General features: G+C 44.3%; 1 protein-coding gene across 5 annotated transcripts in view; it reads left to right on the top strand.

The window, feature by feature from the left end:
• pcnt (pericentrin) overlaps window positions 1-14,006 on the top strand; it is a 352,612-nt gene that overhangs the window by 96,014 nt on the left and 242,592 nt on the right. For all 5 annotated transcript variants that reach the window (XM_038786588.1, XM_038786581.1, XM_038786572.1 and 2 more), the window contains one exon: window positions 4,130-4,385. In XM_038786588.1, the coding sequence (XP_038642516.1) occupies window positions 4,130-4,385 (256 nt within the window). The remainder of the gene's footprint in view (window positions 1-4,129; window positions 4,386-14,006) is intronic.

Raw genomic sequence — 14,006 nt, 5'->3', positions numbered from 1 at the left:
CAAAGATTCTTGAATCTTTCCTGCACCCTCTCTGATAACTTCACTTTTTCCTAAAGTGCAGTGTCCAGAATTGGACATAATACTCCAGTTGAGGCTGAACCGAGGTTTTACAATGGTTTATCAAAACAACCTTGTTTTTGTGCTCTACAACTCTTCTTAAAGCCCAGAATTCCCCCAGCCTTATTAACCACTTTCTTCAATCACCCTGCCACTTTCAACGACTTGTGCTCATATATTGTGTCCTTCTAGAATTGTATCTTTTTTATGTTGCTTTTCCTGCTTCCTATCAAAATGTATCCCTTCACACTTAATCATAGATTATTATAGAATTTACAGTGCAGAAGGAGGCCATTTGGCCCATCGAGTCTGCACCGGCTCTTGGAAAGAGCACCCTACCTAAGGTCAACACCTCCACCCTATCCCCATAACCCAGTAACCTCACCCAACATTAAGGGCAATTTTGGACACTAAGGGGCAATTTATCATGGCCAATCCGCCTAACCTGCACATCTTTGGACTGGGAGGAAACCGGAGCACCCGGAGGAAACCCACGCACACACGGGGAGGATGTGCAGACTCCGCACAGACAGTGACCCAAGCCGGAATCGAACCTGGGACCCTGGAGCTGTGAAGCAATTGTGCTATCCACAATGCTACCGTGCTGCCCCATTAATTCCTGTATTAAATTTCATCAACTACTTGTCTACTTATTCCACTGACAGCCTACCTCCTCTTGAAGTGTATCACAATTCTCCTCATAGTTCACGTGCTTCCAAATTTCGTAATCTGCAAATTTTTAAAACTGTGCCCTGCACACCCAAGTCTTACTCATTCGTATAGCTCCGTAAAATGGTCCTAATACTGACCCCTGGGAACCCCATGTAATACCTTCCTCCTTGTCTGAAAAACAGCTGTTAAACAGTACTTTCTTTTCATTCAGTCAACTTTATATCTATGCTGCCACTGTCCCTTTCTTTTCATGAGCTTTAACTTATTATTAACTTTGCAGAAAACCTTGTTTAATGGCACCTTATCAAATGTGTTTTGGGAGTCTATGTACATCACATCAATTGCATACGCCTCCCCAATCTCCTCTGCTACCTCTTCAGACTAACACAATCATTTGTCCTTAGCAAATCTGTGCTGGTTTACCTTGTTTATTCTACACTTGTCCAAGTAACAGTTAATTTTTAGTTTACACTAGTCCGTTTACACTGGATAATCAGCAAGTGATGGAAGGTGTCATCGATAGCATTATCGAGTGGCACTTACTAAGCAGTACCCTGCTTACTGACACTCCGTTTGTGTTCTGTCAGGGCCACTCAGTGCCTGACCTCAAGTGCTGAACTCGGGAGTGAGGTGGAAGTGACTGCAGTTGACATCAAGGCAGAATTTGACATAGTGTGGCATTAAGAGCCCGAACAAAACTATTTGGTTGTTTCCGATCAATCATCTCCGTCGCAGGGCATCACCGAAGAAGTCCCTCAGTGTAGTATACTGGGCCCAACCATCTTCAGCTGCTGCTTCATTGACCTTCCCTTCATCATCAAGTCAGAAGTTGGGATTGTTTGCTGATAATTGCACAAAGTTCACCATTCGCAACTTCTCAAGCTGAAGTAGTCGGTGTCCATATGTCGCAAGACCCGGACAGCATTCGGGCTTGGTGGCAGGTAACATTCTTTCCACACACATGCCAGACAATGAGCTTCTCCAACAAGAGAATCGAACCACTCTCCATGAAGTTCAATGGCATTGCTATCACTGAATCCCTCATTATCAATATTCTGAGGGTTGCCATTGACCAGAAACTGACTGGAGCAGCCACAACTACTGTGACTACACAAGCAGGTCAGAGGCTAGGAATCCTGTGGTGAGTAACTCACATCCTGACTCCCCAAAAGCTGTCCACCACCTGCAAGACACAAGTCAGGAGCGTGATGGTAGACTTGCCCGGATGGGTGCAGCTCCAACAACACTCATCCAGGACAGGATGGCACCCCATCCACCATCTTCAAATTCACCCACCACCACTGGCGCAGTATGCATCTTCTACAAGATGCACTGCTGCAACTCACCAAGGCTCCTTTGATAGCACCTTCCAAACCAACGACCTCTACCATCTAGGACAGGGTCAGAAGATACATGGGGACATTACCAGCTGCAAGCTCCCCTTTAAGACCACACATGATTCTGACTTGGAAGAATATCGATTTCCTTCATTGTTGCTGGATCTAAAGCCTGCAATACCCTCCCTAACAGTACTGCATGGCCTGCAGTGGTTCAAGAAGGCTGATGGCCCCCACCTTCTTGAGGAAGATTAGTGATGGGCAATAAATGCTGGCTTAGCTGGTGACATCCATATACCATGAAAGAATAAGTTCAAAAACAGCTGAAAAGATATGGGCCTTGAATACTGCAATGAGGATAGAAATTGGAGCAGGAGAAGGCCATTCGGCCCTTCGAGCCTGTTCCGCCATTCATCATAATCATGGCTGATCATCCATGACTGAGCCTGAGATACTTGACCTCCACCAACCAACACCATCATCTTTTGTGATAGGAAATACTGCAGCAGTGTAGAGTACCTCATTGCTGTTGACTTGAATTTTGCTAGGGCTCCTTGATGTTGCACTTGGTCAAATGCTGTCGCTGTCACCTCCCTTTTTTGAGTTCAGCTCATTTATTATTTAATATTGGAGACAGTCTGTTTAAAACACACTTTTGCAGCTTAAGTACAATATTCTTTCGCACTTTAACTTTTTTTTGAAATAATTTTTATTGAAAAATTTTGAATTTATACAATAACACACCATAGTAAAATACCAAACATAACAATAATATTAGCAATCATAAACATTTGCCCCACCTCCATGAACAACACAGCATTTTAACAACACAAATTAACACAATATAAAGTTACAGAATAGAAACTACAATAAGGAACCCCCCCCCGGGTTGCTGCTGTTATTGACCAAGATACCTATCCTTGAGCCAGGAAGTCCAGAAAAGCCTGCCATCGTTTATAGAACCCTTGTATTGATCCTCTCAGGGCAAATTTGACCCTTTCCAATTTTATAAATCCCGCCATGTCACTGATCCAGGTCTCCACACTTGGGGGCCTCGAATCCTTCCACTGTAGCAGGATCCTTCGCCGGGTTACTAGAGACGCAAAGGCCAGGACACCGGCCTCTTTCGCCTCCTGCACTCCCGGCTCTACCGCAATTCCAAAAATCGCGAGTCCCCACCCTGGTTTGACCTTGGATCCAACCACCCTCGACACCGTCCTCGCCACCCCCTTCCAGAATTCTTCCAGTGCTGGGCATGCCCAGAACATGTGGGCGTGGTTCGCTGGACTCCCCGAACATCTGGTGCACCTGTCCTCACCCCCAAAGAACCTACTCATCCTAGTCCCGGACATGTGGGCCCGGTGCAGCACCTTAAATTGGATGAGACTAAGCCTCGCACATGAGGAGGAAGAGTTGACTCTCTCCAGGGCATCCGCCCAAGTCCCGTCCTCTATCTGCTCCCCGAGTTCCTCCTCCCATTTAGCTTTCAGCTCCTCCACTGATGACTCCTCCACCTCCTGAATTACCTTATAGATGTCAGACACCTTCCCCTCTCCGACCCCCGAAAGCACTCTGTCCATCATCCCCCGCGAGGGCAGCAGAGGGAATCCCTCTACCTGTCGCCTAGCAAACACCTTTACCTGCAAGTATCTGAACATGTTCCCTTGGGGAAGCCCAAATTTATCTTCCAGTTCCCCCAGGCCTGCAAACCTCCCGCCAATAAACAGGTCCCTCAATTTACTGATGCCCGCCCTTTGCCACCCCCTAAATCCCCCATCCTTGTTCCCCAGGATGAACCGATGATTGCCACCCAGTGGAGTCTCCATCGAGCCCCCTGTTTCCCCCCGATTTCGCACTTTAAACTTGTAACCTGACACACTATTTATGATTTGACTGGAGTGACTTCACAAGTGAAAATCTCCACAAGTTTTCCATTTATGGAAAATAAATGTCCCTAATTTGAGCTAATGTTCCTGCAAGAATGTTCCTGAGGTACTACTGAATTAACCTGGCCAGCTTACATGCTGTCCCTTTTTTAAGATGAACATGTTCTTTTCCTACAGCAGGAGCACCATCTGGAGTTGGAATCCCTACGTCTGAGCCTGAATAACATGCACAGGGCCCAACTTGAACTTGTGCAATCTAACCTGCAACGTGAGAAGGAGGAGTCTCTTGCTGAGCTTCAAGAGATGCTGAATGATAAACGACGCCAGGAGGTGGCAGTGCTGCAGAACCGAAAGCACATAGAATTGGAGTGCATAAAGGAACAAAACCAGCTGCAGATGGAGCAAACTCTGGAGAAACACCAACAGGAAATAGGTAGAGTATCTTATCGGGTGAAATGGGCTCAGATTGTGTTCTGATTTGCAAATTATGTACCATAGTAGATAATTCATGAAAATGTTGCATTTGTTTAAAAAGTAGATATCAGTATATAACCATATGTAATCCTAATTATTTAATTAAGACCCATAAGATGTAGGAGCAAATGTCGGTCATTCAGCCCATCCAGTCAGCTCCCCTTTCAATGAGATCTTGGCTGATCTGATATAATCTTCAATCCACCTTCCTGACTTATCCCCATAACCCTTGATTCCTTTACTGGTTAAAAATGTGTCTATCTCAGCTTTGAACATACTTAACGATCTCTCCTCTGTGTGGAGTTTGCAAATTTTTCTCTGCAGTTACTGTGAAAAGCCCCTAGTCGCCACATTCCAAAATGGACATAGTAAGGGAAACGAGACACAGCAATATCTCATTCCCCAATTTCACTTAATTCCCACGCTTGCCTCAACTCCAGGGTTTTACCCTCTGCAGCTAGCCCTGATATATTCAACATATATTTTCTTAACTCACCCAAAATGAAAGGAACAATAAGCTTGATCCTTGGATAAGTTGTTATGTCCCTGGTCTTGGGAATAAATATTTGCTAGATTTGTTATACATGCGTCAAATTAAATTCCTGTCAAATGAGAAGGTTACTTACCAGGCTACTTATCTGACATCAGGGCAAATTGAGTAAATGGGCAAATGAATGGCAAGTTGCAATATAATGTACAAGAAGGTTATCCACTTGGGTAGCAAAAACAGGAAGGCTGATTATTATCTGAATGGTTGCAGATTGAGAGAGAGAAATGTGCAGAGACCCAGGTGTCATTTTACACCAGTCGCTGAAGGTAAGCAGTTGTAGCAGGCGGTAAAGAAGGCAAATGGTATGCTGGCCTTCATAGCGAGCAGCTTCAAGTAAAGGAGCAGGGATGTCTTGCTGTAATTACACAGGGTGTTGGTGAGATCACACCTGGAATATTGTGTGCAGTTTTGGTCTCTTTATCTGAGGAAAAATGCTCTTTCTATAGAGGGAGTGCAGCAACGGTAGCATGGTGGTTAGCATAAATGCTTCACATCTCCAGGGTCCCAGGTTCGATTCCCGGCTGGGTCACTGTCTGTGTGGAGTCTGCACGTCCTCCCCCTGTGTGCGTGGGTTTCCTCCGGGTGCTCCGGTTTCCTCCCACAGTCCAAAGATGTGCGGGTTAGGTGGATTGGCCATGCTAAATTGCCCGTAGTGTCCTAAAAAGTAAGGTTAAGGGGGGGGGGTTAGGTTACGGGTATAGGGTGGATACGTGGGTTTGAATAGGGTGATCATGGCTCGGCACAACATCGAGGGCCGAAGGGCCTGTTCTGTGCTGTACTGTTCTATGTTCTATGTTCTATTTACCGACTGATTCCTGGGATGCTGGGACTGACGTAAGAGATTGAGTTGCTTATGATTATATTCGCTGGAGTTTAAAAGAATGAGGAGGATCTTCTAGAAATCCATAAAATTCTAACATGCCTAAATGCAGGAAGGATGTTCTTGATGTAGGGGGGGAGTCTAGAACCAGGGGTCAGAGTCTGAGGATATTGGGTAGACCATTTAGGACTGACATAAGAACATAAGAACTAGGAGCAGGAGTAGGCCATATGGCCCCTCGAGCCTGCTCCGCCATTCAATGAGATCATGGCTGATCTTTTGTGGACTCAGCTCCACTTTCCGGCCTGAACACCATAACCCTTAATCCCTTTATTCTTCAAAAAACTATCTATTTTTATCTTAAAAACATTTGATGAAGGAGCCTCAACTGCTTCACTGGGCAAGGAATTCCATAGATTTACAACCTTTTGGGTGAAGACGTTCCTCCTAAATTCAGTCCTAAATCTACTTCCCCTTATTTTGAGGCTATGCCCCCTAGTTCCGCTTTCACCCACCAGTGGAAACAACCTGCCCGCATCTATCCTATCTATTCCCTTCATAATTTTATATGTTTCTATAAGATCCCCCCTCATCCTTCTAAATTCCAACGAATACAGTCCCAGTCTACTCAACCTCTCCTCGTAATGCAACCCATTCAGCTCTGGGATTAACCGAGTGAATCTCCTCTGCACACAGCGCCAGTACATCCTTTCTCAAGTAAGGAGACCAAAACTGAACACAATACTCCAGGTGTGGCCTCACTAACGCCGTATACAATTGCAGCATAACCTCCCTAGTCTTAAACTCCATCCCTCTAGCAATGAAGGACAAAATTCCATTTGCTTTCTTAATCACCTGTTGCACCTGTAAACCAACGTTTTGTGACTCATGCATGAGCACACCCAGGTCTCTCTGCACAGCAGCATGTTTTAATATTTTATCATTTAAATAATAATCCCTGTTATTCCTACCAAAATGGATAACCTCACATTTGTCAACATTGTATTCCATCTGCCAGATCCTAGCCCATTCACTTAACCTATCAAATCCCTCTGCAGACTTCCAGTATCCTCTGCACTTTTTGCTTCACCACTCATCTTAGTGTCGTCTGCAAACTTGGACACATTGCCCTTGGTCCCCAACTCCAAATCATCTATGTAAATTGTGAACAGTTGTGGGCCCAACACTGATCCCTGAGGGACACCACTAGCTACTGATTGCCAACCAAAAAAATAACCATTAATCCCAACTCTTTGCTTTCTATTAATTAACCAATCTTCCATCCATGCTACTACTTTACCCATAATGCCATGCATATTTATCTTATGCAGCAACCTTTTGTGTGGCACCTTGTGAAAGGCTTTCTGGAAATCCAGATATACCACATCCATTGGCTCCCTGTTATCTACTGCACTGGTAATGTCCTTAGTGATGACAATCATCTCAAGGTCCTCACCTGTCATGTCCTCATTTCTATCAGTCACCGGCATGTTATTTGTGTCTTCCACTGTGAAGACTGACCCAAAAAACCTGTTCAGTTCCTCAGCCATTTCCTCATCTCCCATTATTAAATCTCCCTTCTCATCCTCTAAAGGACCAATATTTACCTTAGCCACTCTTTTTTGTTTTATATATTTGTAGAAACATTTACTATCTGTTTTTATATTCTGAGCATGTTTACTCTCAGAATCTGTCTTACTCTTCTTTATAGTTTTTTTAGTTGCTTTCTGTTGCCCCCGGAAGATTTGCCAGTCCTCTAGTCTCCCACTAATCTTTGCCACTTTGTATGCTTTTTCCTTCAATTTGATACTCTCCCTTATTTCCATGAGGAAAGATTTCTTCACCTAGAGAGTGGTGAGCTTGTGAAATTGTGAAATTCTCAACCATGGAAAGCAGTTGGAGCCAAAGCATTATATGTTTTCAAGAAGGGGTTAGATATAACTGCTAGGGCTAAAGGAATCAAAGGATATGGGGAGAAATGCAGGAGCAGGTTACTGAATTTGATGATCAGTCATGATCATAAGGAATGCTTGAAGGGTAGAATGGCCTACTCCTATTTTCTATGTTTCTGTGACCAAGATGAGCCGAATGGCCACAAATTAAACATCGAGAAAATTAAAATCATTGTCTCTTGATTCCTGTCGCAAACTGGTCCCTAGCTAGTCTCTAATTGAACCAGATTGTTGTAACCTTGGTGTTCCATTTGATCCTGTACTGAACGTATGACCTCTGCCTCCATCATGTTTGGTTCTTTATAATATTACCCCTTTCTGTCCCTGCCGCAACTCATCTGTTACTGAAACTCATTCATGCTTTTATTGCTACTAGACTCAGCATCCATTGCTCTGCTGGTTTGACTTCTTGCACAGCTTTGGATTGGTTTATTGTCACCTGTACCAATGTACAGTGAAAAGTATTGTTCTGTGTGCAGCTCAAACAGATCATTCCATACATGAAAAGAAAATACATAACAGGACAAACAGAAAATAAATCTTCTATCCTCCTTAAACTTCAGCTCATCTACATTTCTGCTGCTTGTATCTTAGCGCATGGTTAAGTTCTCTTCATCGATCACCTCTTTTGCTCCCTGACCCGCATTGTTTCCTGGTCCATAAGCATCTTGACTTTAAGTGGCATGTTCAAATCCCTACATGGCCTCGGCACCACCCTCTTTCCCCCAACACCAATGTTTTTTGCTGATGTCAACATTTTTCCAATCCCTTATCCCCTTTCCGGAAGCTCAGTCAAATGTCTGTTGAATCTAATAGCACTGTTTGTTAAATTGGCCTTCCTTGCAACATATACATGTGTGTAACACTTGGGAAAATAGTTCTGCCAAATATACAGATTATAAAATCAACTCTTCTAGACTACAAAGCCTACCTTAAATTGAAACCGATTTTGCCCTTCCATTTGTAATTTTGAAAACAAATTCTTCATTGTAGGTCTTTGACCTATTTTGGAATTACATGAGTTTCATGCCTATTTGATTAAGTGTTCCTTACTCCCTGACTGACCGGACCATACTTGTAGTTTCAATTCAACAACTTTATTCCAGCAGAACAGGGAGCTAAGCATCTATTCAATCATAGAAAATACAGAGCAATTATACCGTTGTTTATCTCCCAAGTAATTAACATACACCAATCAAAAGAATATATTTGTTTAGAAGTTATTCATATCCATTCACAGCTTCTAATTAGGATTACATAAGGTATAACATATGAATATAATTACCAATCCTAATCTGGGCGCGTACGTTGAATTATAATATAGAACATAGAACAGAACAGCACAGAACAGGCCCTTTGGCCCTCGATGTTGTGCCGAGCAATGATTACCCTACTCAAACCCACGTATCCACCCTATACCCGTAACCCAACAACCCCCCCCCCCCCCCCCCCAACCTTACTTTTAAGGACACTATGGGCAATTTAGCATGGCTAATCCACCTAACCCGCACATCTTTGGACTGTGGGAGGAAACCGGAGCACCCGGAGGAAACCCACGCACACACGGGGAGGACGTGCAGACTCCGCACAGACACTGACCCAGCCGGGAACCAAACCTGGGATCCTGGAGCTGTGAAGCATTTATGCTAACCACCTTGCTACCGTGCTGCCCTAATGCCCTATATGGCCAAGCATATAGTCTCTACTGTTAACTGCTCGACATGAGTAAGATAAAGATATTCCTGAACTGTGGTGTACCATACTCTCATTCCATTGTCCAGTGTTTCTGGGCTGCAGCTACATAATGATCAATTTAATTTTTGGGCAAACTCTGTGACACCTGCCTCTCTCTGGTTAAAAATCAAGGGTCTTTGAGCTGTATCTGTAGCTGAAGCAACTGGTTTCTCATCACTATTTTTCTGTCTTCAAGAATTTACCAGCTAGCAAGGAGCAGCATGTGTGAGCATGTTGCTTTTTAACATAGAACATAGAACATAGAACAATACAGCGCAGTACAGGCCCTTCGGCCCTCGATGTTGCACCGACATGGAAAAAATCTAAAGGCCATCTAACCTACACTATGCCCTTATCATCCATATGCTTATCCAATAAATTTTTAAATGCCCTCAATGTTGGCGTGTTCACTACTGTTGCAGGTAGGGCATTCCACGGCCTCACCACTCTTTGCGTAAAAAAACCACCTCTGACCTCTGTCCTATATCTATTACCCCTCAATTTAAGGCTATGTCCCCTCGTGCTAGCCACCTCCATCCGCGGGAGAAGGCTCTCGCTGTCCACCCTATCTAACCCTCTGATCATTTTGTATGCCTCTATTAAGTCACCTCTTAACCTTCTTCTCTCTAACGAAAACAACCTCAAGTCCATCAGCCTTTCCTCATAAGATTTTCCCTCCATACCAGGCAATATCCTGGTAAATCTCCTCTGCACCCGTTCCAAAGCTTCCACGTCCTTCCTATAATGAGGCGACCAGAACTGTACGCAATACTCCAAATGCGGCCGTACTAGAGTTTTGTACAACTGCAACATGACCTCATGGCTCCGGAACTCAATCCCTCTACCAATAAAGGCCAACACACCATAGGCCTTCTTCACAACCCTATCAACCTGGGTGGCAACTTTCAGGGATCTATGTACATGGACACCGAGATCCCTCTGCTCATCCACACTACCAAGAATTTTACCATTAGCCAAATATTCCGCATTTCTGTTATTCTTTCCAAAGTGAATCACCTCACACTTCTCCACATTAAACTCCATTTGCCACCTCTCAGCCCAGCTCTGCAGCTTATCTATGTCCCTCTGTAACCTGCAACATCCTTCCGCACTGTCTACAACTCCACCGACTTTAGTGTCGTCTGCAAATTTACTCACCCATCCTTCTGCGCCCTCCTCTAGGTCATTTATAAAAATGACAAACAGCAACGGCCCCAGAACAGATCCTTGTGGTACGCCACTCGTAACTGAACTCCATTCTGAACATTTCCCATCAACTACCACTCTCTGTCTTCTTTCAACTAGCCAATTTCTGATCCACATCTCTAAATCACCCTCAATCCCCAGCCTCCGTATTTTCTGCAATAGCCGACCGTGGGGAACCTTATCAAACGCTTTACTGAAATCCATATACACCACATCAACTGCTCTACCCTCGTCTACCTGTTCAGTCACCTTCTCAAAGAACTCGATAAGGTTTGTGAGGCATGACCTACCCTTCACAAAACCATGCTGACTGTTCCTAATCATATTATTCCTATCTAGATGATTATAAATCGTATCTTTTATAATCCTCTCCAAGACTTTACCCACCACAGACGTTAGGCTCACCGGCCTATAGTTACCGGGGTTATCTCTACTCCCCTTCTTGAACAAAGGGACCACATTTGCTATCCTCCAGTCCTCTGGCACTATTCCTGTAGCCAATGATGACCTAAAAATCAAAGCCAAAGGCTCAGCAATCTCTTCCCTGGCTTCCCAGAGAATCCTAGGATAAATCCCATCCGGCCCCGGGGACTTATCTATTTTCACCTTGTCCAGAATTGCCAACACTTCTTCCCTACGCACCTCAATGCCATCTATTCTAATAGCCTGGGTCTCAGCATTCTCCTCCACAATATTATCTTTTTCTTGAGTGAATACTGACGAAAAGTATTCATTTAGTATCTCGCTTATCTCCTCAGCCTCCACACACAACTTCCCACCACTGTCCTTGACTGGGCCTACTCTTACCCTAGTCATTCTTTTATTCCTGACATACCTATAGAAAGCTTTTGGGTTTTCCTTGATCCTACCTGCCAAAGACTTCTCATGTCCCCTCCTTGCTCGTCTCAGCTCTCTCTTTAGATCCTTCCTCGCTTCCTTGTAACTATCAAGCGCCCCAACTGAAACTTCACACCTCATCTTCACATAGGCCTCCTTCTTCCTCTTAACAAGAGATTCCACTTCTTTGGTAAACCACGGTTCCCTCGCTCGACCCCTTCCTCCCTGCCTGACTGGTACGTACTTATCAAGAACATGCAATAGCTGTTCCTTGAACAAGCTCCACATATCCAGTGTGCCCAACCCTTGCAGCCTACTTCTCCAACCAACACATCCTAAGTCATGTCTAATGGCATCATAATTGCCCTTCCCCCAGCTATAACTCTTGCCCTGCGGGGTATACTTATCCCTTTCCATCACTAACGTAAAGGTCACCGAATTGTGGTCACTGTTTCCAAAGTGCTCACCTACCTTCAGATCTAACACCTGGCCTGGTTCATTACCCAAAACCAAATCCAATGTGGCCTCGCCTCTTGTTGGCCTGTCAACATATTGTGTCAGGAAACCCTCCTGCACACATTGTACAAAGAATGACCCATCTAATGTACTCGAACTATATCTTTTCCAGTCAATATTTGGAAAGTTAAAGTCTCCCATAACAACTACCCTGTTACTTTCGCTCTTTTCCAGAATCATCTTCGCCATCCTTTCCTCTACATCCCTAGAACTATTAGGTGGTCTATAGAAAACTCCCAACAGGGTGACCTCTCCTTTCCTGTTTCTAACCTCAGCCCATACTACCTCAGAAGAAGAGTCCCCATCTAGCATCCTTTCCGCCACCGTAATACTGTCCTTGACTAGCAGCGCCACACCTCCCCCTCTTTTGCCCCCTTCTCTGAGCTTACTAAAACATCTAAACCCCGGAACCTGCAACAACCATTCCTGTCCCTGCTCTACCCATGTCTCTGAAATGGCCACAACATTGAAGTCCCAGGTACCAACCCATGCTGCCAGTTCCCCTACCTTATTTCGTATACTCCTGGCATTGAAGTAGACACACTTCAAACCACCTACCTGAACACTGGCACCCTCCTGCGAAGTCAAATCTGTGCTCCTGACCTCTATACTCTCAATCTCCAGTACCCCAAAACTACAATCCAGGTTCCCATGCCCCTGCTGAATTAGTTTAAACCCCCCCAAAGAGCACTAACAAATCTCCCCCCCAGGATATTGGTGCCCCTCAGGTTCAGATGTAGACCATCCTGTCTATAGAGGTCCCATCTTCCCCAGAAAGAGCCCCAGTTATCCAGAAATCTGAATCCCTCCCGCCTGCACCATCCCTGTAGCCACGTGTTTAATTGCTCTCTCTCCCTATTCCTCATCTCACTATCACGTGGCACGGGCAACAACCCAGAGATAACAACTCTGTTTGTTCTCGCTCTGAGCTTCCACCCTAGCTCCCTAAAGGCCTGCCTGACATCCTTGTCCCCTTTCCTACCTATGTCGTTAGTGCCAATGTGGACTACGACTTGGGGCTGCTCCCCCTCCCCCTTAAGGACCCGGAAAACACGATTAACCTTCTGGTAATTTTCAAAAAAGCTGTGTACTGAGCTTGTGTATCAAATTCCCATTTCAAATAGGTAATATTGTACATGTTCTCTAATAATGTGCTGTGTATAACTCCAGGAACAGTGTTTTACATAATTTTGAATTCCCTCAGCTTAGCTCTCTTTATACATTTTTATTGACTGCTTGTTGATAAAATCTCCAGCTTCCCCAGACACTGGTTAGCGCATTCGGAGAGAGCATCTGGTGATTTATCAGGTCTGTGTGGGAGGATGTGTTTCTCAAGAAATTACAGTGCTGCTATTGGGTGACAATTCTCCAGAGAAATACCAAGCTAGAATATTATTGCAGGATAAGTATGTAAGGTATACAGCAATGCTCTTTGTGTTATTTGGTAATTGAACCTTGAGAGCTTCAGCTCAGGTGGAGAGCGCATCATGGAGTGAGCTCATAACTGAGTGAGAATAAGGATAAAGTGGGAATATGATGAGATTTGGGATTCAGTGGCTACTATGAGGTGAACTGCGGGTAAGTACTATAGAATATGTGCTTTTCAGTAGATTCAATTTTTCAGTTTTAACTGGAATCGACTCGGATGCTTTGTATTGAGGAAATTACGGAAACAAAATCTGGAAAAGTTGGGCCTTTGTGCTAGAACATTTCAAGTACAGTCGTGGGGTGGTATGATAGAAGTGTTGAAAGGATGTAACTGGGTGGATAGAGGCAAATTGTGCCCAGTGATTCGTGGCATCGAGAATAAGCTGTCATGAATACAAGATTAAATATGAAAAATTTGGAACAGGAGGCAGGGGAAAATTCTTCACATGGAGACTCGTGTTGCTATTGACTTAATTAGTGGTTGACGCACAATTATGTCAACATTGAAGATCAGATGTGAAAGGTGGGTTAAGAAAA

The sequence above is a fragment of the Scyliorhinus canicula genome, chromosome 2 (assembly GCF_902713615.1).
Source record: "Scyliorhinus canicula chromosome 2, sScyCan1.1, whole genome shotgun sequence".
Lineage (NCBI taxonomy): Eukaryota > Metazoa > Chordata > Chondrichthyes > Carcharhiniformes > Scyliorhinidae > Scyliorhinus > Scyliorhinus canicula.
Note: the sequence above shows the minus strand (reverse complement) of the source record. Positions and strands in the feature narration are given on the sequence as shown.